This window comes from Elgaria multicarinata, chromosome 6 (genome assembly GCF_023053635.1).
Source record: "Elgaria multicarinata webbii isolate HBS135686 ecotype San Diego chromosome 6, rElgMul1.1.pri, whole genome shotgun sequence".
Taxonomy (NCBI): Eukaryota; Metazoa; Chordata; class Lepidosauria; order Squamata; family Anguidae; genus Elgaria; species Elgaria multicarinata.
The window spans coordinates 35506415-35531148 of NC_086176.1; the positions used below are offsets into that span (position 1 = coordinate 35506415).

A 24734-nucleotide genomic window follows, 5' to 3' on the forward strand; every position below is an offset into this window, starting at 1 on the left:
CTGGCCAGGGCTAATGGGAGTTGTGATCTGAAGTATCTGGAGGGACCCAGGTTGGTGAAGGTTGGATGATGATGATGATGATGATGATGATTAATTTATATCCCGCCTTTTTTCCTCCAAGGAACCCAAGGCGGCATACATAATCCTCCTCCTCTCCATGTTATCCTCACAACAACAACCCTGTGAGGTAGGTTGGGCTGAGAGTCTGGGACTGGCCCAAAGTCACCTAGTGGGTTTCCATGGCCGAGTGGAGACTAGGACCATGATCTCCCAACTCCCAGTCCAACACCTTAGCCACTACACCACACTGGCTCGTGGTGGTCTACACTGGTTAGTGGTGGCCCTTTGGGATTCCCAAGTGGAGACTTTTTCCAGTCCTGCCTGGAGGTGCTGGGGATTGAACTGAGGACCTTTTGCATGCAAAGCATCTGCACTATCACTGAGCTACGGCCCTTCCCCAAGTCATTTCCAAGTGCACAAATAAACACATGGTTGTTTCATACAGTCCACTGGATTCATTCTCCATCTCCCCCCCCCCCCCAATATGTGGCTGAAATACAATCTCTCCCAACTGAGGGTTTAAGCATCTTTATTTATTACATTTATATACCGTCCCATAGCCGAAGGTCTCTGGGCTATCTTTATGGTCAAGATAGAACTGCAGAACTGGGAGTGTGGCCTGAAAATTAGTTTGTTTACTTAAAACCACTGGTCATCACACAACAGAGTGCAGAAGAGCATATAATACAGTCATCTCTGCAAACTGCTGAGAACCACTATTTTCATTTACTGAACTAACATGTTTCTAGCCTTCATGGTTGCAAAGAAAGACACTTGCTTTCAGTTTCTGCTGAACACCTAGAAACTAGAGATGATTTGAGAGTCTGTGTTAATCGATTAGTTATACAGCCAGATGGCGTAATCCCCCTACTACATTAAAAGTGTAGAAGAGTTACGCATCTTATAGCTCTTGTATAATCTGCTACTAAGCACTGTCAAGTTCTCAGAGGAATAATCCTTTCAGGAACTGTAAGTATGACCTGCTGTTCTACAACACAAGGTGGGAATAGAATGACAGGGGCCTGAGGTGAGATGGTAAAATTGACTGTATACTTGAGAAAGATTCTACTCCGGACTACTCCATGTGTTGTCTTATTTTTTCAGAAGTACAAAACTAACATAACAGGGAGCAAGTTGGGGGTAGAATCTTTCTCCTAGAAGTGCTACATTTTCAAATTTGCAGGTCAAGGTGCATAGTACTGAAGACTGGCCAAGGAATTCGGGTACCTGAGGCAGAAATTCATACAAGCACCTCTCCGGGGGAATAAAAATACAATAATAAGTTAAAAATATCAATTTCCTGATCTTCCATGACAAACCAGCTTCCTGAGGCAGCCACCTCCTCTGCCTAATGGTGGGGCTGAGGTAATTCACCACAGACAACCAGGCAGTTTGAAACATCCAATGCAACCTCCACTTTAACAGTATTATATTAGAGAAGTACTGATGCCAGAAAAAGTGAGTAATTATTACTCTGCAGTGACATTTTATGACACATATTGGCTCAGTTCAGACAACACATTAGTCAATGGTGGTTTTAGAACTCTACAGTGGAGTTTTTACACCACCGTTGAGAAACATGTTGTCTGGTGGGAAAACTCCATGCAACGGTGGAGGTTTTTTTTTAGAGAAAGCACTCTATGCAAAATATCCACACTGTGCAGAGGAGAGTTCCTGCACAACCATTGTGTTGCATGTTGTGTGGAAGGCTTCATGGAGTTTTCCATTGCGTTGAGTTGACTTTCTCCACTGGCTACAGAGTTCCCTGGCAAGAGCAGCGAAAGAAGCAAGTGCTGCTCTAGGAGAACCACTGGGATTGTTTATTTGCAATGGCTGATGGGATACCATTGGGAGGACCGGGTGAGAAGAGAGGGTGGAGGAACTGTCAATCAAACATCACGATGGATTTTACTCAACTCCACAGTAGCCCACAGTCACACAACGATGGAGTTAGGACATGTTGTGTGGGGAGTACCCCTTAAAAATTCAACCGTTGAGTGTTCACACTGCATTGACTAATGTGTTGTCTGAACTAAGCCATTGTACATTTCAGTAGAAGGCCGAACCTTGACGGGCAATCTCTTCTGTTACAAGCAACAGGCTGCAGAGCTGGTTTGGGCTTCTCCATGCAATGGGACATGTTGACTTGTGCTCCATCCAGTAAACATCTCAGTTGATGATATTGTAGGCCCTTGTTACCACAAGAGGCTGAACAGGGCAACATCCTATCCACTGACCACCAATAATCTGAAAAAGCAGCATATCATCCAGGTTAAAAGAACTAACGTAGTCAACAGACGACTGCTAGTATTGATAAAACGAAAACAGATATCACAACCCTCTTTCTTGCACTGAGATATTTGCAGCGATAAGGTGAAGAAAACTCAAGCTTGTTAAAAAAATGTATTAGGTACACAAGAACTGGCTTCCTGGATCGGACCAAATGCCCATCTGGGCTGGCATTCGGTTTCCAGAAGTTGAACAGCCAACTGAATTTGGAAAGCCGCACCGAAAGATGCCTCTATATTTCTCCCAGTGTGGCAAATAGGATCATTGAGGGGTGGGATTTAGACTGGGAAAGTAGCATAAGGGAAAAGGGTTAAACAACCTTGCCCCACACCACTCTTATGAACTAATTTGGAGCCCTGACCCCATAACTGTTTTTAAGTTTTAAAAATTGCTGGGAGATCCAATCATGAAACTCCTGCACAATATATAGTTTGAACCTTAGAAGTATCATTAGCTTCTTTCCATTGGAAAATCAGTGCAAAGTTACTTTCTGCTTCTTGCATTTTGGCAAGATCCCAGTCCCCATGAAGACCTATCTAAAGGCTTACTGCTTTGGAATTAAATGCTTAGAATTAGAAATTAATTGCAGTCACAGCTGGGATGCTAAAACAGTCAGATTCTATGATATGGTAAATATTTATTTTGAACAAGAGCTCAAGGAAGTATTTTGGAGATGTGGGGCAGTATTCAATGCTGCCCAGTTGTGACCGGGGCCCACTGCTGCTTCTATTACACTATTACACCAACGCATCTGATATAAGAGCTTCACACTATACCAACACAACAAATATTAAGATGAAACTAATAGCGATGATTTCTTTTTACCAAATAAATTTGGTCTTGGGTAAAAATAGTAATGATGTTAAATACACATGACGGGCAGTGGCCAGCCAGAAGGGAATCCAGCCATGTGGATTCCCTTCTGCAAGTGGCATCTACCACTTGTGGAATGGAAATTTAGAGCTTCCAGAGCAACCAGAAACAAGAGGAAATGGTCAGTTCTGGAGCAGGACAGGCAGGTATAGCTTGCATAAGGGAGTGCCAGAAACAGGCATTTCCTCTCGTTTCAGGTTGTCCTGGGAAGCACTAAATCTCCATTCCACAACTGGCGGACACCACTTTTGGAAGGGAATTGGCGTGGCTAATTCCCTTCCTAGACAAAATTTATTGGGTAAAAACAAATCAGCAGTTTTAGTTTTATCTTAATATTTGCTGTGTCAGTAGACCATCCTCTGGTGGTCTTATATCAGATGTCTTGGGCAGGATCTACACTACTGCTTTAAAGCGCTTTATAACAGTTATAAAGCACTTTAACTGCTTTAAAGCACTATAAAACTGTTATAAAGTGCTTTAAAGCAGTAGTGTAGATCCAGCCTTGGTGTAATGTTGGGTAGGATAGATACAAAAAATGGATGATAGAGCAACTGATGTAGTCATTGCCATCTATGGTAAATGGTTGTTACTTTTTGTGTTGTGTTGTACCAGCTGAATGGCACCATAGTTCACTGATCCAAAACTGAAAACAGTGGGAAAGTTTGCTTCTTCTTATTTTGTTGCCCATACAGTATATTGCTCAAACAATGTTGTATGTTGATCATCTGCAAGGGAGTTGGCAGTTGGGTATGAATCCATACTATTCACAAGTCAACAAATGTACAAATCCTTTCTAAGTTATTATTTTACTCACAGGATTTCTAAGAGCATCCCCGTAGGAGCACTCAGAAACATGGGAAGCGCTCTTTAGAGAACATTTTTAAATACAGCTTACATAGATGTCGAAATGTATAACTCCCTTGGGTGCGATTGGGATTCCAGACTCAAAACTCAATGCAGCTCTCTCAAGCAGAGGTTATGAAACAATTTGAAACTTTCTTTGCAAGGGTATTCTGAATATGAAGCATTTTATTTAATTAAAAATATGACATGATGCCAGGCTTACAAGCACACATTTTGATGTGGTTGTTTGGTTTGTGGGTGCAAGTGAATTGTGTTCCCTTTCTATGGTATAGTTAACAGAAAAAAAACCCTCTGCAGTTATGAGAAGGCAACACTGGACATTGTTGGTAATATTCTAAAGTCAGTATCTCATTGCCCAGAAACTGTTTACTGTTTTCTATTCATATTGTTTTGTTTTTACCTTGGATCATTAGATATGTTTTTTGAACAAGCAGGCCTGCCTCATTCTGAGCCATGCAGCTGATTTCTCCCTGATAATCACTGCTGATGTTCAGTATCTGAAGAATCTGACCAGATTCCAACACATGGTGAGGCTTACTGATGGGCTGGCCAGCATAAAACCAGGTGATGTTAGGAGTTGGGTGACCATCTGCTGGGCAGCCTAAAAAACAGGGCAGAAAAAAATATCAAAATCCATCAAACAGGATAACTCCAAGCCATGCAAGAACAACAGCAACAAATAGCACAGAAATCGATGGGTGTTCTAGATGAGGATTTTGTGATGAATATCAAATCTTTGTATAATGTATTTTTAAAAGTTCTTAATTTTTGGGAACTTCAGAGAGCTTCAGCTATGAGGAGGTATATAAATAAAATAAATGAAATAAAATAAATGCAATATTTATTATTGATTTAAACATTTATACTTGCTTTATAAAATTCAGTTCAAAATGGTTGATAATATTCATATTAAAAGCAATAAAGATCATAAACCAAATCCAATGTAAACAAATCACTAAATAAGCAATAGCATAAACACATAGCAGGGACAAGCTACATCATGGCGGAATGTCAAGGGAAAATCACATTGCAGTGACTTTTGTCTATTGTAAATTATTCGCAAACTCCTAACCCCCACACTGCTTCTACCTGAAAAGGTTTAATGCCAGAACCAAGTAGTATGAGATAACGTTCTTCTGCCTCCAGTTTAACTCTGATGTAGTATTTGCTCCATGTTGCATTTCAGTGTTACGGAAGGTTAGTTATCCAAGCAAGTTATTTTTCTAGTGCGGCCTTCCCCAATCTGCTGCCCTCCAGATGATTGGGACTTTGAGCTTTATCACACCAGCGTTATACTGTGCAATCACTGTAAATTGCGTGCAAAGGACTTCGAAGTTTTCCAGCGTATAATCTGCTTTTATTGTGAAATACTCCCATGCATCCTGCTTTAATTGCGCTTCTTAACCAAAAGAAGTGCAATATTTTGCTACTAGATTCTGAGCGTATCATTTGTTGTTTTCCGAGTGGCCACTGGGGCACAGGAGCAGGATTTGAAGAAAAATTAAACAAATGCTTACATCTGCGTAAGCTTTAAAGATAAAGACATCAAAATTGGCACAGTAATAGATATTAAGGAGAACTTTAAGCATACCAAATTTGAATCGGATTGGGTCATCCGTTGATTTTTTATTATTCTTTTTACATTTCCCCCCTTAAACCTATTTCCCGGTAGCAACAACAACAACAACAGCAATAGCTTAGCGCTGTAGGGGATAATTCGAGGGAAACTGGTACGTGGGATGAAGCCTTTTATCTTCCCTCAGCTTTAGCCAGGATGGTCAATGGCTATGTATGAATGGGCCCTGAATTTTTCTAGTGTTCAGATGTGTCACAGATGGGAACAAAATGGATACAGTATGTTCATATTTCATATATTCATGGCAACTACCAATGTATTCTTAAGTATCTTTATAAATAATCAGGTCTGAGGAACCATTGCTATTCTATTGTTTACAACACATCCAATTAACTCTGTTTCACTATAACACTAAAAGGAGAAGGTAGAAAAGCTGAAACGACATTTATAAGCAAAGGCAAACTTATCTGACATTAAGTAGAGTCCCCAGCCAAATTTAGTTTGTTTCTTTTTTAATTTTCTACAAAGCTCTGAATTGCCAAATATATGAACTCTTGTTCTTCACATTGCTATATATTTTATTTGCATCATCCAGGATGTCTTCCAACACACACACACATCATCATATCATATAGCTAATAATAGGAAAATTAACAAATAAAATAAACTCCTATACTTGCAGTGTGTGCAATTATCCATGTTTAGACTTGTAATAAAAAAGCCTTGCTAGACCCTATGAAAGAAGTATGTAATAAGATATTTTGCATATGCATCTGTGAGACGAGCATCAATCATCCTTGAGAGGTGATATATCCTACCTATATTCCTTAGTTCAGAGACGTAATGTCTTACACACATTTACCGAGGACACAAATATCATACAGCGTACTGAAAACTGACCTATCTCATTCTTCTCACAGGAATATTATTAATCCCATCTAATGCAGATTACTAGCAGTAGTACTTATTCTGCCTTTCCTATCAGTCATGAGTTATGATGAAAGGCTTTATCTCTCATTATTGCTCAAGCCCCTTTTCAAAAATAAAAAAATGGCACAAAGTCTATGACTTGGATCCAGAGGTTTTATTCATTTTGACAGTGGTGTCCCGTTCCACCATTCATAACCCTCCCACTGGCCAAAAGGGGGAGAGGAGGTGGTGGTTTGATTTTATCAATTTCCCCCCTGCCTCTGCAGCCCCCACTGTTCCAGAGGTTGATCCAACCCGCCAAGGGAAATTTTTTGTGTGTGTGTATGGGGAGGGTTGGGTGGGGAGATGATACAGGGAACTCCAGGGGGAAGAGGCAAAGATTATGTGCTCCCTCTTTCAGCCAGTGGAAAAGCTCTGCTGTATCAAAAACCTCTTTTTTATAAAAGGAGACCTTCCGTCGTCCAGAGGAGGATTTTGCTGGATCCAACCCGATGGAAGTAAAAAAGCCCTGCTTGTAACTACAATCTACCCAGACTGGTTCCTACATTCATCATTCATTTCAACAGTGTTTGTACAAAACATAAAATGCACATTTTTCAAACTAAGTTTGGGAAATTGCCAGCATCTTGGGAGAGCGTGCTCCCTGCTCATGTTCAGGGTTGTGAACAGGATATGTTTGTATGGTTTGCGAACAGAAACAAAATTCTCATATGTGCCGAATACTGAATTCCCCTCAAGTAAATATGGGGAGATATTGAAAAGCAACAAGCTCATTACTGAAGAATCCGCCACCTATTTGTAATGTATAATGTACAGATGTGTATGCTGAAGAAGAGCTGACATCAGCAGCATGCATCATAGGGCACCTGCTAAGACCCACACCCCACCAGTGGCGTGAGTGTGTGTGCACTACTGATCCCCAGAGCTCTCCAGCCATACAACGTCTCCTGGCTGTCTATGCCTGCTCACCAACTGTTCTTCAAATAGGTGAACAGTAATGAGAGCAAAGAGAAGGAGCAGCGCCCTCCACTTGCCTCACCCTCCTCTTCTGGGCAGTCGTAAGGACTGCCCAAATGCTTGCAGCCACAGGTTAGGTATGCACATTTCTCACACCACTAAGGAATAAGTCTGGCAACAAAGGCTAGCATGCAGGCCAAGTAGGGCTCTTTGCAGGGCTGGCGAAAGATATTTTGCTGCCACACCCTTCTCAAAGGTACAGAGTACCCAAGGCCAACCAAGCTATTTTAGCACTTGAGTCAGAAAATCGCACAAGCACCTCCCTAGTAGTAAAAATACAAGAATATTAATACATTAATAACTAACAATTCACTGCATTTTCCAAATCTGCTGTCCAACACAGTTGATTCACGCTACCTAACGGCAGGGCCAGCTCTGGGTTTTTGCAGGTTACGGTGAAATAAGTAGACCTGCTGTTTGCTTAGGGCAGGGGCACTGAACCTTAGGCCAACAGGCTAAATCTGGCATACCTGGTGTCCCAATCTGGCCCGGTGGGGTTCCCAAGAGGGACACAACCTTTCCCCTGACCCCACCTCTTATACCCCAACTGCTGAGAGTTTTGTGGTTTCCCAGACTTTGCATGTTCCCCCACTCCATGCTAAAAGGCTGAGATGCCTCTCCTAAAGTTTAGTTACTGGCAATAAGAACTTTAAGCTAAATAAGCTGGCATTTGGGCCCCATTCTTTTTGCCTTTGGCCCTGCCAACCATTGGCATGCAACTCCTGAGAGCTTCTCTGAAACCGGATTCAGCCCTGGGCTGAAACTGATTCATTGTTGAAGTGATCACGGAGGGGTATGTGTGTATCAGAAGCAGCTTTCTCCAAGCCCATTCTCCTCTCTAATAATCCATTCGGTTGTGGGAAGAATAATGGAGGAAAACGAAAAGCAGAAAGCGGGGAGAAGAAACCCTTTGGCCTTGCCGCCCAATATTTCTCATGGGTTGTGTATATTTATAATGCAAGAAAAATGGTTCCCAGCATCACACAAATATTAGAACCAAGGAGTCCAATGTCTTGCTTAATGGGGAGATGTAACCAAACTGTTCTGTCTCCTGAATCAACAACGAAAGTGGCCCCTATGGTCTCACTCCACAGTCACTGGGAAGGAGGTATGAAAACAGAAAGATGCACGCTCGCTCGCCAAGATCCCAAGGTTATGCTTGCAAGTGTTGGCAGTTAGGGAAACCTTGCTTTGACTTGTGAACTGAGCAAATCTGATATGGAAGTCACCAGGGGAGAAGACAATAAATATGGAACAGCAGGATTTCCTTTTTACAGTTGACTGTACTTCTCTGCTCATAAAATGCACACTTTACTGGCTAACTCAACTGTTATTGTTTCATATCTCCTTTAAATAGGAGCTTTATGATTTTTTCATTTTTTTCATTTTTTTCCCCATTTTTTTGGTTGGAAAACAACTTGTACTGAAGGTCTGGATCGTAGTCTGGACTTTATTCAAAGCTATGGAGTAAAGGAAGGTTTTCACTACAACAGAAGGATAGCTTGGACAATAGAGCCTATGTCAAGAGTAGACAGATGTTCTGGACAACTACTCTCATAACCCCTGACCAGTGGCTGTGCTACCTGGGGCTGATGGGAGTTGTAGTACAAAACAATCTGGAGGGCACAAGGTTGCTTACCCATGGCCTACACCTGCCAACACCTAGGTAGTGGTGTTCAGCTTGTTCTGGATGGGATTGCATTGCCCATAAAGGATCAGGCTTAGAGTCCTGGAGTGCTATTAGACCCAGCATTATCTTTTGAAGGCTGTGGCTCCACTGGCACACAGATGGTCTGGCCACAGTGATATATGCCTGGTAACATTGTATTTGGACTATTGCAATGCACCATAGAAGGAGCCGCAATTTTGTGAATCTGTTTAAAATTGCAAATAGTGGCTATGGGCGGCAGGGGTGGTGTATAATCAGGAAGAGGGTTTAATCCCTTCCTCCCATGCTGTAGTCCCAAGGATGTCCATCATCCTTCCCACCCCAAGCTGCTATTTGCCCTAGAAGGGAAGCTTTCATTGGTTCAAATGGGAGCCAAATAACAGTGGAAGGCAATTTTTATCAGAATGGTGGCATGGGAGGAAAAGGTTAACCATTCCCTGGGCACCATGGCTCTTATCCTGGTGGGTCCCCCACTCCCCATGATTGCCACTTACAGTTTTTCGAAGTTTCACACAACTGTGACACATTTAACATCACATGAGATTTGAACTTACATCTGGTTGTTCAGGGTAGGAACAAACAGAATTTAGTAACCTTTGGGAATTGAGGACAAAACTAGATGTGACAGTGGCTGTTCTGAGTGTTTAAATACAGAACTGTCCCAGTCATGCAGAAAGAAGATGCCGGGGGTGGGGGGGAGAGGCTTGTTTGTACCAGCAAAAAACTGGGTGGGTGAGGAACACAAAACCTTCCCCTGGCTGCAGCTTCTCTGTATGAGCACTGTTTCTCTTCATCCATGATCTGACACCGGGAGTGATCTCGGTTGAGTGAAAAGTTCTTGGGGAGAGGAGCAGGTAGAGGCCCTCATTTGTGGACCCCTTAATCTGTTAAGATTGGACTGCCCATCCCTTTTCAGTTTGATTGAAAGTGTCATCTGGCAGTTCTATGTAACTGCCGCCGCCATGTCTGGCACTTCTCTTAGCTAACACAACTTCTATATGCACAGCAAAAAAAAAACCCCTGAAACAATATATTTCCAGTTTTCCTTCCAATTAAACTGCAACAGTAAAAAGAGAACAAACATTTTTTTTTTCATGGAAATATTTATTTCTGTTTCTTGGAAAGGATGACAGCTTTAACCTTAAATACCTAATATTGTAAGCGTTTTCTTTTTTTTAAGTGGGAAAGCAATTTTTTTAAAAAAAACTCAAATGGATGATTGATGAAAATGTATGGAAGTGGAAGCTTTTCAAAATGGTTTGAGGTAGCTGCTTACAGAAACTTAGCAACATATCAGAAAATAGAGTACTAATGCAGGATATGATGTACATGGCATTGCTTTATGACTCTTTTTTAAAACTTCAATTCTTTTAACAGTCCTAAGAGGTAGCTGCCATGGGTAGATTTACTGTCTTTGATTTAGTTTCCAACTAAGTATCTAACTGTTACTTAATCTCAGGTTTCTCTTAAAATTTGTGAATTTAAGGTTCATTCCAAATACTGCTACATCCCTCTTCCTCTGGCTGAATTATAAATGCTGTCCAATATATTTATTATATATATCACACACACAGCGAGTGAACAAGTAACAGAATGAGAATGAAAATAATGCAAAGATTATCTGCAATTCAATGTAGTGATCCATTGTATTTCTGCTGATTAGAAGAAATATGAGGGCAGGGTAACACTACAGATTGTTCGTCAAATGTTTCCACTTTTTCCCTGCACAGCAAAAATGAGTAATCTTGAAGCAAATATTTAAGGTGTCCAATTAATATTTTGGCACAATGAAAGTAACAAAACCTACCTATCTCCACCATTCTTTACAGCACTATTATTTGACAGGCAATTAATCTATAAATGCTATTTGCAATAAACCTCCAAAAGCTTGCAAGCATGAGCCCTCTAAGTAGATTATTTTTCATCTATACAAAGAGAAGCCAACATTTTTCTGGGTCAAATTCCTTGCAATAATCACATAGTATTTCGGTACACTAGAGAGTAGATCTCTGATCTGATCTCTCACTAAAAACAACAACAAAAATGTAAAAGCAGCTGTGTATGTGTGCTTGGAATTGGATTAGCAGCCTTTCTCAACTAGATGTTTTGAACTACAACTCCCAGCAGTCCTGTTCATTGCCCATGTTACCTGGGGCTGATGGGAGTTGAAGCCCAAAATATTTGGAGGGCAACAGTTGGGGTAGGCTGGATTAGAGCAACAATGCTGGAGGAGGGGGGGGCTGTTTCCCATAATTAAATCACCCCGCCCAGCCCACACAATTTCTATTAGTCCAGCTAGTTACATTATAAACCCATTTTAAACAGCTTAACTTACCTATGAGCACAGAACTCCCAGGGCTCACCACTTTTTTTGTTCCTGAAAGAGATGTTATCACTGAAGGAACACCTGGCCCTGTGATGGATAAAGTTGTTGCCATGTCTTCCAACTGGCGTGGGAGTTGTGGTGGATCTGGGAACACATTGAAAAGACTTAAGATACGATAAGGAGGTCTTTTAACTGACAAGATTAATTCCTGGTGTTATTTAGTGCCATTCACTGTATTATTTGCTACACTAGAATATGAGCTTCTCAAACAGGATAATATATTCTGCTTGAATGAATAGGAGGCAGGAAATGAAATGGTAAAACAGGAACAGAACCAAAACAGGCCTCTGCCCATAAATGAGTGACTTTTTAACAGAACCATTTTCATCCTCGGTTGGCGGATCCCTAAGAGATACAGTGCTATGCCTCAATAGCCAGCAGATGAACAAAACTAACTTATGATATTCAACTTAGCCTAAGGCCAATCATTAACGTATGGAACACAGTGTGTCGGGATATGTTCAAGTGGTCATTTTTTAAAACAACGGATGAATGACTTTTACAGAAGACAGATTTCTAGACAGAGGCATGGTCTCCATTTTTTGTGACTGTCTACCTCTGACTATTAGATGCTGTGCTGGAATAATAAAAGGGGATGGATATCACTTTTCTTTCCATGCTTATGATCTTCAGCAGAAAGGACACCAATAAGGCCAGATCCACAACTAGCAGGATATAACACTTTGAAAACGGTTTGAAAACTGTATATGGAATGTGTCCTGGGCCCCAGCAGTTGTCAAGCCATTATAAACCATTTTAAAGCAGTTGTCTAGCTCTTGCCTAAACTTCTCTTATGGATCTCTTATGAGAGAGGATGTTCTCTGCCCAACATGAAACTATCTAAGCTACCCTGGAAACAATGGGACTTTTCTAATTGCCTTCAGAGTTGGTTGCCAAAACTTTAATTCAGAAACGTCCATACTCAGAGAACTTTCGAAAAATTGTCTTCCCTCCTCCTGCCTAATTTGACATCAGGTTTGTTCACACATGCCTCCACACAACATAATGATTTCCACCTCAGTTGATGACTTCTGTATCAAATGATGATTAAATGGGCTAGTCAGCCATCTCATACTGGCTAGCATAAGTCAGAATGCTTGTTTCAGTTCTCACATCCAGCTGTCAGCCATCAAGTGTACAATAATTCGTAGATGCACGAGTGTGTGAATCAGGCCCTCGTGTGAACAATGGATTCTGAGAACTGTATATTTTTAAAACAAGGCATATGAGAGAGAGAGAGAGAGAGAGAGAGGCAGGCTGAAGGGGAATTCCTGAGGCGAGCCTGCATGCTTTGCCATCGAACCTTGAGCCAGTAGAGATTAAAAACAAGCAAAGCACCAAGCCCTGAAAAATGAGGTCCACCCTGGGTACTTTCATATGATTTGGGAAGCAATAATACGCACAGGCCCTCCAGAACGTGCACACTTCATTAGCAAATCTACAGTAGCATTTGCTCAATCCAGCCCTGTCTTTCATCTCTCAAGCAGCAGGGAGTAAAAATGGCACAAACGTGTTATTAGGAAGGAAAATCCATCAGCAAGCACCATAAATCAGCTCTAGCAACACATTTCCACCCATGCTTTGGGCCTGACAATGTCTTTCCAAATCACCCAGCTAAGCTCAAACTGCCTGCTATCATGAAACCCAAGACAAAGTAAACTTCACCCTTCCATGAACCGAGTCCCTGTTTTGTGTTTTTTTTTTTTTACAAAAAAGAAAAAATAGAGGCAAGTTAGGTTTATGCATCTGTCAGTGAGGTGTGAAATTGGTCCGTGTCACTTGGTGATTTACCACAGGACTTGCTTCTCCAATAAGACTGTGACAGAGAACAGAAGGATATTGCTTTCATTTGAGAAAGCTTGTTCCGGAGCAGGGCCTAGTTCTGTCTTCAGCCAGTGTGGAAAACTGATGTATTTGTTCTCAACTATGAATGACACTCTCTAAAGACTGAAGCCAGAGGAGGGCTATTTCAGATCTTAGAGATTTCAATAGGTGGTGGGTGGGAGAGAGATCTTCATCAAAGTTAAAAGGTCCACTCTTTGATCTAGTTTGGCCTTGAACCTCTACCTTCTATATCCTTTGGCCATACAGCTATGCGCGCTTCCAGATGAGGCTTTTTTATTATGCTATTGCCCTGCCTCATTCACAGAATTTTATGGGGGGGGGGGAGTCTAGAAAGTGGCACCTCCCACTCCTAACTATCCCGTATTTTCCCTCTACATCTGTCATTTTTCTTACCATGGAAAATCCGTTAAGAAGGAAAAGGCAGAGCAGTTACGCAAGTTTTGGATTGATAGTGCTAAGGAACCCTCCATTTGGAAGCACCCAAAAGTCTCTTTGGAGTACATGTTTAATCATAAGTGAAACATTGTGAAAAATAAAAAAAAACAATATGTAATAACTAGGGTTAGGGTTAGGGTTATAATATAATAACCCTAACATACGCCGTTGTAGCATATCTTAAAGTTTATTAATTAAATATCATTGCAGGGCTGCGGGCTGCTTGGAGGCCACCGATACAGTGCCGTCTGGCAGACCTGGGGGGCAGGGAGGTCGGGGGGAGGGGGAGCAGGTGTCCCCCTCTCCCCAGGGTTCCTGTCAGCCTTGAGCTGCCCGCCTAGCTCGCATGAGATTAGGCCGGGGCCTGGGCTCGCAGCATGCGAGCAGCCCCCCACTTGGCCACCAAGGGCCTTGGCCATGCCTCAGTCATGATCCGGACCCTCTCCCCGGGGTTCCTGTCAGCCTTGGGCCGCCCGCCCAGTTCGCATGAGATTAGGCCGGGGCCTCGGCTCGCAGCAGGTGAGCGGCCTCCCATCTGGCCACCAAGGGCCCCGGACGTGCCTCGCTCATGCTCCAGACTGTGGCGCTGCCCCCTTTGTGGGGGCGGGGGAGCGAAGAGGCAGAAAGGGGGGTAGGATTACCTTGGAAAGCCTGGAGGAGTTGGGCAAGGGGCTTAGCAACCTGTATCAGCTGACGTTACACTTTATTACTGTTGCTTAGCAACCTGTATCAGCTGAAGTCTTTACGGAAACATACCTAAGCATTTTTTATATATAGATTATTTGCATTTTAAAAGATGGTGGAATTTGATTTATTTTTAGCTTACTAAGGACCAGCAGCTGTGAGCTTTCAGTCATCTCTCCACGGATGTTGGCTGCCCTGCAGGAGTACATGCCTTGGTCTGAGAGAGAGACATTTGCAATCAGCAGTGAACCATCATGCAGGTGATGTCCAGAGGGCAGCTTGGTTTTATTCCTGAACCAGGTGAGTTTTGCTTCAGGCACACCTGTAAGAGAATACATTAAAATAAAGTCTGAGAGAGTGTGTGTGTGAGAAAGAATTTGTGTGGTGTACACTCTGCAAAGGTGTTGTGAAGAACTGAAGTTACAAGGCTCATCTACACCAAGCACGATATTCCACTATGAAAGCTGTATATAAAAGGCAGGAGCTACACCACTGCTTTATAGTGGTATTGAAGTGCACTGATAACTGTTGGGGCCCACTGACACATACTATAGTGCTTTCATACCACTTTCATAGCGTTACATCCTGCTTGGTGTAGATGTGTCATGGGCCCCAACAGTTGTCAGTGCGCTTCAGTACCACCATAAAGCATTAGTGTAAATCCTGCAATGCAAGATCTTCAATACCGTTATATAAAGCAGTAGTGTGGCTCCTGCCTTTTATATACCACTTTCATAGTGGAATATCCTGCTTGGTGTAGATGAGCCCACAGATACATTTCACCCAAGCCCAACCCTATCTCTTTTGTTTTCTTTTGCAGGCTCAGAGAAAGACTTCGTTAACTTGTTTTCAGCCCATGGAAAGTAAATATATTGATATGTCCTTCAATATTCAGGAAGCATCTGGAATATAAAAGTTATTTAAAGTGCAATCCTATGCATGTTTAGATGGAAAAATGTCCTATAACTCCTGGCTTTCCGTAGCCAGCTGGGGAATGCTGGGAGTTGTGGGACATTTTTCCATCTAAACACACACAGGATTTCGCCCTTATTTGATTAATAACTTTCTCCATCCCTAAAGCTCTGAATGGCTTATACAAATATTTAAAATTTTACATTCACCCCCTCCCCCCACAAAGTAGGGAGAACACAAAATGGAATTTCCCGAAATAGTTCATGTGTGTCGGCTCCCTTCCCTCAAATCACCAGAGCTCCTTCACAGTGAAGAAGCAAGCAGCTGGCAGTTTTGAGGCCTATTCCCTCATGGAGGGAGAAGGTGGCATACCCTTCTGATAGCTCCTCACTCTCTTGACTTTTGACTGTTGCCAGGCTGTCCTTCCCTTCACATCTGTAGCCACAGGACAAGTGCAATAGTGGCAGAGTTCTTTCTAGAGTGGCCATGTGTCCTACTTTACAGGCAACCACCCTCTATTTCAAGGGCTGTTTTGTCCAGGTCCGGTTTAAAAATAAAGAACTGTCAGATGGGAGAGGAGGGAGGGCCCTCGAAGTTACCCATCAACATTTAGCACTAGATATCAGGGTCACAGTGTTCCCCGCTATAGTGAGATGGATTGCATTTCCAGCGAAATGATAGCAGCTATTTGTACATTTTCATCTAGATGTAAACATTAGCATATTTATTTATTTATTTATTTTATTACATTTATATACTGCCCCATAGCCGAAGGTCTCTGGGCGTTTTACAAAAGTTAAAAACATATGCAAAGTTTATGCAAATCTGTGTCCTCTTTTGCCCTCTTTCTGGGGGGTGGTGCATTTCCTCTTTTTTGACAATGCGTAAGTGGCCACCCTAGTTCTTTCTGGAAAGGGGACGAGCAATCTCCCAATAGATGCCAGTCCTCTTGAAGATGGAAAGGCTCAGGCTGAGCTCTTCCTTGCTGTTACTGGAGGGAGATTGTGTACTTTACTGGAACCTGTAAAAATAATTGCCACACTGTGTTCCCGTGAGTGTTTCTCCCATCAGTCACACTGCTTCCTACTTTCACAATCCCTCCTCCGCCTCCTCCTAACTCTTGCTCACTTTTTGCTCCCTGCTCCTTCTGCCTTCACTTGTACGATCACATACATATACAAGTTCTGTAGCATGGTCTTTGCGTTCTAGTTTTCTGGTGTGTTGTTGTTGTTGTTGTTGACACTTCTTGTTTTTTTGTTTTTGTTTTTTAAAAAAAACTTCTGCAAATCTTGAGGTTCACCAGAATATGCAGGGGAATGTCTCAGTGGAGCTGTATTGTGTACAAAGGCCATTGGTACTGCCAGACTTAATTCAGTGTTAGAAGGAATAATAATCTTTTTGTGTGATACTTTACTGGTGGGGCAGAATCAAGTGGAAATTTACGTCATCTTCAAACCCAGACAGAGCTCAGAGCTCAGGCAGGAATGGACAATTATCCAGTGCTTCAGTCCAATGCTACACTAGTTCAGGCACATCCTATTCTGTAATAGACACTTCTCATCTTGAGCCCAACAACGGTATAATTTTCAGGTGATGAATAAAAATCACATCACCACCACATTTCGTTCATGGCTCTTCCTGGCACCTGACTGCTGCCAGCTCACGTGAAACAAAATCCAAAAATCCTGACTCTGATCAAGGTTCCACAAACAACAAAGGGGAATTTTATTTGGATAAAACTAAGGGCTTCAAGGTTTTGAACCAAAGTGTTGCTGCTGCAATGTGCAGCTGCATTTGATACAGAACATGGTATACCCAAAGATTTCAGTACTTTTATAACTTTGATCACCTGTACAAAAGACTTATTCTCCCCCCACCCTCCGCCTGCCCCAGCCCAACTCAAGGTAAACAGAAAATAATCAAAGCCAAATGTTCCACCTGCATGAAGCAAATTGCACGGGAAAGAGAAGAAGGAGGGGAAAGAGAGAGAGTACATGGCAGCAAGCAGCCACTAGGCTTTCCGGTATCCTTCTCATGTGAACTTTATTCCAAAGTAATGGGTAATGAAACAGAGATCACAGCGAGCTGGCAAGAACTTCAAAAAGTGCAATTTAAAGACACAGGTGCAAATATGGACAAAGCCGCTGTTCTGCGGCATCAGCAGTAGGGGGAGTAAGAACATTTCATGAATCTTCGACCTGTGTTTTGTCATGCATTTTGTCACCTGTAGCGCTGATGGAAATAAGGATATAAAAGGGAGAAAGCATGAGAGAGGGGGTGGGGGGAAAGGAAGTGAACGGCTGAAAGAAGCCTTGGCAATCCCCATAGTGGGATGTTGCACTGAGATTTCCCTTCTATATTGAAAGGTAGATTAGATAAAAATGATGTTTCAGGGCCACATCCCCAGATGGAGGGAGGGTACAGTTCCACTCAAGCCTACTGGACTTCTGGCCGAAGCTTTGATTCACAAAGGCACCTGTAGAAGTAATTTTCTTTTATATTGAACAGCTGTCCTTTAGTAGGCTATATAATCCCTCAAGTAGCAAAATATTATTTCCCAGCCATTCTTCTACCCTACTGCTCTTTATTAGACTTAGCTGGCTCTTCCTCTAAAGAGATCAAGGCAATTTACATGGGTTTCTCCATTAGGCTCACATCTGAGGCAGAGGCCTGGGCCAGACCTACCTAATTTCAGAAGTAGAACTGACTCATATGCAGGGCTGGCATTAAAGGTAGGTATGGCTGGGCACAGCTAATGATGAGGCAGAAGCTGAAATGTTGAACTCTAAATATATTTTGAAGTTTCTCTGTTGTTAGTTTATTTTCCTTATATATTTTAACTTAAGACTGACTGCATCCATAGTGGATCCAGCACCTCCTTGCTGCATTGCTGTTGTGCTACTTTACACCCACCCTGTCTCACACAGAGACGCTAGAGGAGTGACTATAGATTCTCCTTGTGGGTGAAGCATCAGAGATGTCATGATAAGCTCCTGCATTTACCACTACACCACTGATGTAGAGCTTCTCTACATTAAGGAAAACTCCTGCATCCTTACTTGGCTTTCTTCTTCTGGAGTCTTTCCAGGTTTACGATGGGCTCCTTTAGGTGGCAAACACGTGATTTGGAATTGAAAATTTCTTTCTCGGCAATGCTCTATATGTTCAATGAAACATCATCACCTAGTGGTTGAATTATAGTGCAACACCAGTATTACATGCTACAGATATGCTGCCATTAACTATTATTACATTTTATCTCCAATCTTTGTGAAAGCAGGATAAAAGGGGGAAAGCGTGGGAGATGTCCTGGAGGTTGATGATATAATGTAAAGGACGCACAAACTTCCATGAGTGACCAATCATGAGTGTGAAATAAATCTCTCATGTAGAGAAGCTCTAAATAAGTCAACCTCATATCCAAAGGAGACCCCTCAACAGTGTATGGAATGTGTCCTGAGCCCCAACAGTTATCAATACAGTTATAAACCGTTATAAAGCAGTAGTGCAGCTCATCCTGTCCTGACCTCTTCCTTTCTGTATTGGGTGCAGCTTATCTGAACTTCCCCACAGGCTCTTTCAAGTCCATATTTGTCCTCAGCCAGCCACTCCATTTTATTACAGTAATTAAGGACAAATTTGTTTTCAAGGAACAGACTGCATGTGCAGCCTTACACTTAATCATCTTTCTCCTCTTTAATCCAAAAGGCCCCACAAAAAATATGGTTGGCCAGGAGCATTGTGAGGCTGCCACTGAGTACAACTCATGCACACAATCTTTCAAAAGATAACCAAGTATCCTCATCATTTTCTTCCACTCATTGACTTGCCAATTATTCTCTTTTACTCATGAACGGGAAGGGATGTTGTACACACTTGCCATTTGTTATCCAATTAAAGTACATCCCCTGGCTGTGTTCCAGTGAGCAAATACCGCAAGCGTAGCCAAGAATTCCCTTCTGCTGGCTACATCACCACAGAGCACATGGTTCTTTGCCATCCATACTCAGCAATGAGCTCTGACTGCACACCATTCTCTGAAGCCAAAGGGGGGCACTGAAAATAGAGAGCGGTACCAGTGTGCTCCGGTGAATCCTGCAGTTTGAAGAAGTATAGAAGCAATGCTTTCTTTTTAAAAGAAAACACAGGACAACCTGAAAGGGCAAACCCCATCAAAATACAAAAAAACAGGAAAGCTGCACTTGCCCACAACTGAAAAGAAAAGAGGAAGGGGAAAGAGCAGGGAATGATGAAAATACCCACAACTCTGGTGAAAATACCTTCTGCCTAGGCTTCTAGCGACCTATCAGGGGTCGACTTCCTCTTGGGAACACCTCGCCTCAGTGCTGGAGCAAGGTCAGGTGATGGAAGGGCCATGTTCACCTCGCACCAGTGTAAAAGGGCAGGGTAAGTCCCCAAGTTTTAAAATCCACAGCTTCGTGGGAAAGCCCCATGGTGGCTGCAAGATGGCCGCAGGGGCTTTTAAGTCATACAGACAGCCCCGAGTACAAAGATTTTATATGTGTAGCGTTGGCTGCTATGATACTACTAGAATTTCTTGGGGTTACATTTCAGTGTTAATTAGCATAAGTGATTGTAGTTTTATAATAGTATGAACATATGAAGCTGTCAAGAGGGGTGCATCGGGAGCCTCCTGAGTAGAAGAGGTCACACATGTATAGTTTTGTCCTGATCCTGCAACCCCCCAAGGTTTTCTGGCCACCTCCCCCTTTTTGGTGCATTCGGGATTTTTGCTCCTCTGGTTAGATGCGCAGGGGTTTAACGGTGGATCAGGTGACTCTTGACTAGGAGAGGCTGTGTGTGAAGTTTGGTCTTGATCCTGCAAACCCACAAAGTTTTCCAGCCATTTCCCTCTTTTTGGTGCACTTGGGATTTTCGCTTTCCTGGAGTGAATGTTCAGGGGTTTGATGGCGGATTGAGGGAAGCCACTTCTCCCTGTTTGGTATACTTGGGATTTTTGCTCCTTTAGTGTAAATGCACAGGGGTTTGATGGTGGATCAGGTGCCTCCTGACTGGGGGAGGCTGTACATGAAGTTTTGTCACGATTCTGCAAACTTCCAGCGCTTCAGAGGTGAAAGAGCAGCACTGCTCGGGCAGGACAAAGAGTGGGTGGTGGTGGTGTGAGTCAAATTACACACAGTAGCTTATTAGCTTGCTCGTGTGACAGGGGATCATGGGCTATTTTTTTTAAAAAAAAGCTACCGTGAGTAGCTTATTAACCTGCCGTGGGCTATCATGACATCCGAATGCGTCCAGAGAAGAATCTCTCTCATTTGTACTTAGCCTTGTTTTTTTTAAAAGCAAATCACAGCATCCCTCTCCTTCAAACACTAAGTACAGTGGCTCCAAAACCATTAAAAAGAAGAAACGCAAATGGCATAGGGGAATCCTCTAATTAAATAGCTACATGCAATGGGAGGGTTGGACAACACTTTCCAGGAGACAACAGAGGTTGCTGAGTGTTGATGCAGAGAGCTGAAAGCAGGGGCTGCTTTAGAAAACACAAAACGCTCTCTTAAAGTTTTTGTAAATAAAGGTTTAACAAGGAGGCAAAAAAACAATAGGAGGGAAAACACAGGAAAGGAGGCCAAAAGCAAAACTCTTTAGAGGGAAGGATCTGCCAGGCAAGGCACAAAATAGCTCTGCAACCAGAAAAGAACTTTCTCCCAAGGAAGAAGAAACTGTTGTCAAATGAACTTGAAACAAATAATCCCCAGTGTTTTGTTCTACATGTGTTCATGCTAAATAGTCATATGGTTATAAGTAGCACAATATATGTTTGTATATGTTTTACAATTTTGGTTTTGTGAATGTGATATATGTGCCCATTTGTATATTAACTGGATGTTCTGTTTGTGCTTATTTGCACATTAAAAACCTCACCTGGAAGGACCCCCTGTCAGACTGTCTGGTCTCCAAGGTCCCAGGCAGAGGGCAATCTTCTTTAGCTGGAGGTGCCTGGGATTGAATTTGGAGCCTTTTACATGCAAAACATGTTCTGCCATTGACCACATTTAGAGCGATATTGACCAATCAAGTAGTACTGTTCACACTGGGGCAACTGTAGATGGAAGTAATGTAATCTAAACATACAACTTGAGACACAAGGTTAATGATATCTCTCACCTGCAACCTGGCAGCTAATGGTCACATTTGCTCCTGGAATTGTTTTCACTACACTTCCAATATCAACAGTGATGGTAGGCAAGTCCTTGTTGATTATGGTGGCTCTTGATGTCTTTATCAATGGTTTCCCTGCAAGCACAAGATACCATGGATTATAAAACACAATATGAGCTTGGTTACTCCTCCAAGTTTTTTCCTAAATCCATCACTGAAAAGATTCCAAGGAAGTGGCACAATCTGTACTCCATCTTGTGATTTGTAACTAACAGACCTTGATTGGGACCCTGCTTCCTATTCTTCCTACTCCCCAATAAATGTTTGCATCTTATGAGCAACCTTTGTTTTGTTAATCTGGACAACTTCTTTTTATGTCCTTCATCCAGATAAGAATGTAACTGAAGTTGATATTTGCTGATTACAGTAAGAATCCTGGTGTCCTGAGTGTGCACTCACAATCTTTCCTAGAAGGTTAAGTTAAACTCTCCTTGTGTTTCTTCTTGAGCTCTTGTGAACCCAGCTGTGGTTGAACTTTGGAGTTTCCTTTGTGGGGGCCTAGAAGCTGGGGAAGCAGGCTCCTGCCTTGAAGGGTCATCCTAAAATAGGAAAGCTGCAAAGTTTGATGAACCATAGAAATGTTCCATGCTGTGCTCTGTTTTTGTGGGGAACAAAAACAGAGACACATGCCCCCCAGGGGGACTTCATCTAGCTTATGTTATCTTCTTGTACTGGGGCCAACCCATTCCTGAAAGTATTAATCTGAGATAGGTTCTGAATGCTGGCTGGGTGGCTGACTTCATGCATACCTCCCACAAGAGGGATTGTGCTGGTCGATGACAAAATGGATGTTGTCGTGTGATTCCACGGGCTCAAGCCCAAGACAGGAGCCTATAATACCTATGCATTAATCCAGCTACAAATCTATAGTGGCAGGAAGAGGAAAAGGAACGGCTTGGAAAGCATGGGCAGAAGTGAAGAGGGAGGAGAAGGATGAAGAATTATGGGTGCTTTAGTTGGCGGCATCAACTAAAAGTGTAAAAATCTGGTTTTGTTCCTGTCCCCCTTCCACATCCCTGAATCCAATTGCTGCTAATTAGTATCCATAAACTGTCCTGACAGCTAAAATGTATTCATGTGGAATTGGCACCGTATTAGTCCACATGTTCTGGAAGTAAACCACCAAGTACTACTGCTCAACAGCTTGTGATGACTTCAGTGGTGCTTTTGTGGGCTGCACCCCTTAAAGGTCAACATAAAAGAAGTTATCCAGCCACAAACATGTTCCATTCAGTCATGAAAAGTTCACAAAGTTCTGCTGTTTTACTGGGCGCTCCTAAATCACGCAGGGGGAAAGAGAGACCTCAAATGGCAATTGGCCCTTTTAATTTCCCTGGCGGGTTTTCTCATGATCTTCTCATTAGATTAAGTACCTGTCAGCTGCTCAGCCTATAAAAAGTAGCAAACAAGTCCAGAAATTGAACCATATATTCTCTCTGAGTCCTCATCTGCTAAATTAATCAAAGAGGCTGTGTGTTTCATTTAGACTGATCGAAGCTTACCCACTTCCTGCAAATAAAACATCAGGGCTTCACTCCCCCAGCCACCCCCACCCCCATATGCTTTTAATTGCATATTATCACATCCATGGAACTTGGTGTCCATATTCCAAGCTGCTGTGTGATCGGGCCCCTCCAACTCCTGTTTGACAGATGAGGCTATTCAGAACTTCCTCAAAAGTAGCTTTGCCTCTAGAAAACTGACACAGGAGTGCATTTGGTAATTGGTTTGCATGAGAAAATGAAATCAAGCCATGGATAATTTCATTAGAAAAATGATTGCTGGTTACTGAAAACCCACATGCCCATATATTTGGGGTGTATTTGTTGTAGACAGTGATTGATACGTCTCCATAAGTTGGCTTGGATGAAAATGGTGCATTGAATGAAGAGGCTTCCCCCACCCCAAATTGTATTCCATAGTTACAAGCTTTTGGAATTTGCTCATCAGAAATCATATAAAGGCTTTTTAGGGACTGGATTGCTATGCTATGCAACAAAACAGCGAAGTTTAAAACTCTGTATTACATCATTTTTGGCGCAATTCTCCATTGTTGATAGGACAGATCCATAATAGATCTTTTAAAAAAAAAAAAAAAAAACACCTTTTTAAACAAACCTTTTAAACAACAACAACAACACTCCACATTAACCTTATTGCATTAGTTTTTTAAGGGGAAGCTATTGCATTGATTTGCATTGTAAATATTCTGAAAGTGGGCTTAACGGGGCGGGGGAAACACTGGCCGTGTTTGGTCATAACAGTAAAGTTTAGTGACTGAACCCTAGTTTAGTGCAGGGGTGGGAAATATTTTCATATTTAGGAACACACACAAACCCACTAATAGCAGTGGGTGAAACAGCTATCTTGATTGGGATCTCTGGGCGGGGATGGGGGCACAAGGTAAAAAAAATTCTCGCAATCCCAGTCAAGATGGCTGCTTCCCACCTGCTATTAGCCACCTTTGCATCTGCACAGAGTTATCCAGTAGAGCTATCCCAAGATCTGTCTGGAAGCAAAAGTGGGCTGAATAAAGGCTAATAAATTGTGACTTAATCCAGATAAGACAGAGCTGTTCCTGGTCAAGAGACAGATTGACTCCAGAAAATGAATTCAATCTATTTTGGATATGGTAGTAACCCCCCCCCCGCCCCCTTGAAGAATCAGGTGAGCAGTTTGGGGGGTGATTCTGGACTTGATTTTGCACCTGAATGCTCAGGTGGTGGCCTTAGCCAGGAATGCCTTTGCCTAGCACAGGCTGGTGTGCCAACTGCATCCATTCCGAAGGAGGTCAAAACTGGCCATAGTGACACATGCCTCTAGATTGGATTACTGCAATACGCTCTACATAGGACTACATGTAAAGTGTCTTTGGAAACAGCAATTGGTCCAAAATGCAGTTGGTAGAATTCTAGTGGGCACTCGCTTACAGGATCATATTACATTTGTCTTGCAAAGACTGCTTTGGTTACCACAATTCAAAGTGTTGGTGA

General features: G+C 42.4%; 1 protein-coding gene across 1 annotated transcript in view; it reads right to left on the reverse strand.

The window, feature by feature from the left end:
* Window positions 1–24734, reverse strand: part of ADAMTSL1 (ADAMTS like 1) — a 136979-nt gene that overhangs the window by 11650 nt on the left and 100595 nt on the right. Inside the window, exons 13-17 of the mRNA XM_063129227.1 lie at window positions 21688–21816; window positions 14771–14950; window positions 11614–11748; window positions 4487–4687; window positions 2127–2307 (exon numbers count right to left, since the gene is read on the reverse strand). Of these exons, the coding sequence (XP_062985297.1) occupies window positions 2127–2307; window positions 4487–4687; window positions 11614–11748; window positions 14771–14950; window positions 21688–21816 (826 nt within the window). The remainder of the gene's footprint in view (window positions 1–2126; window positions 2308–4486; window positions 4688–11613; window positions 11749–14770; window positions 14951–21687; window positions 21817–24734) is intronic.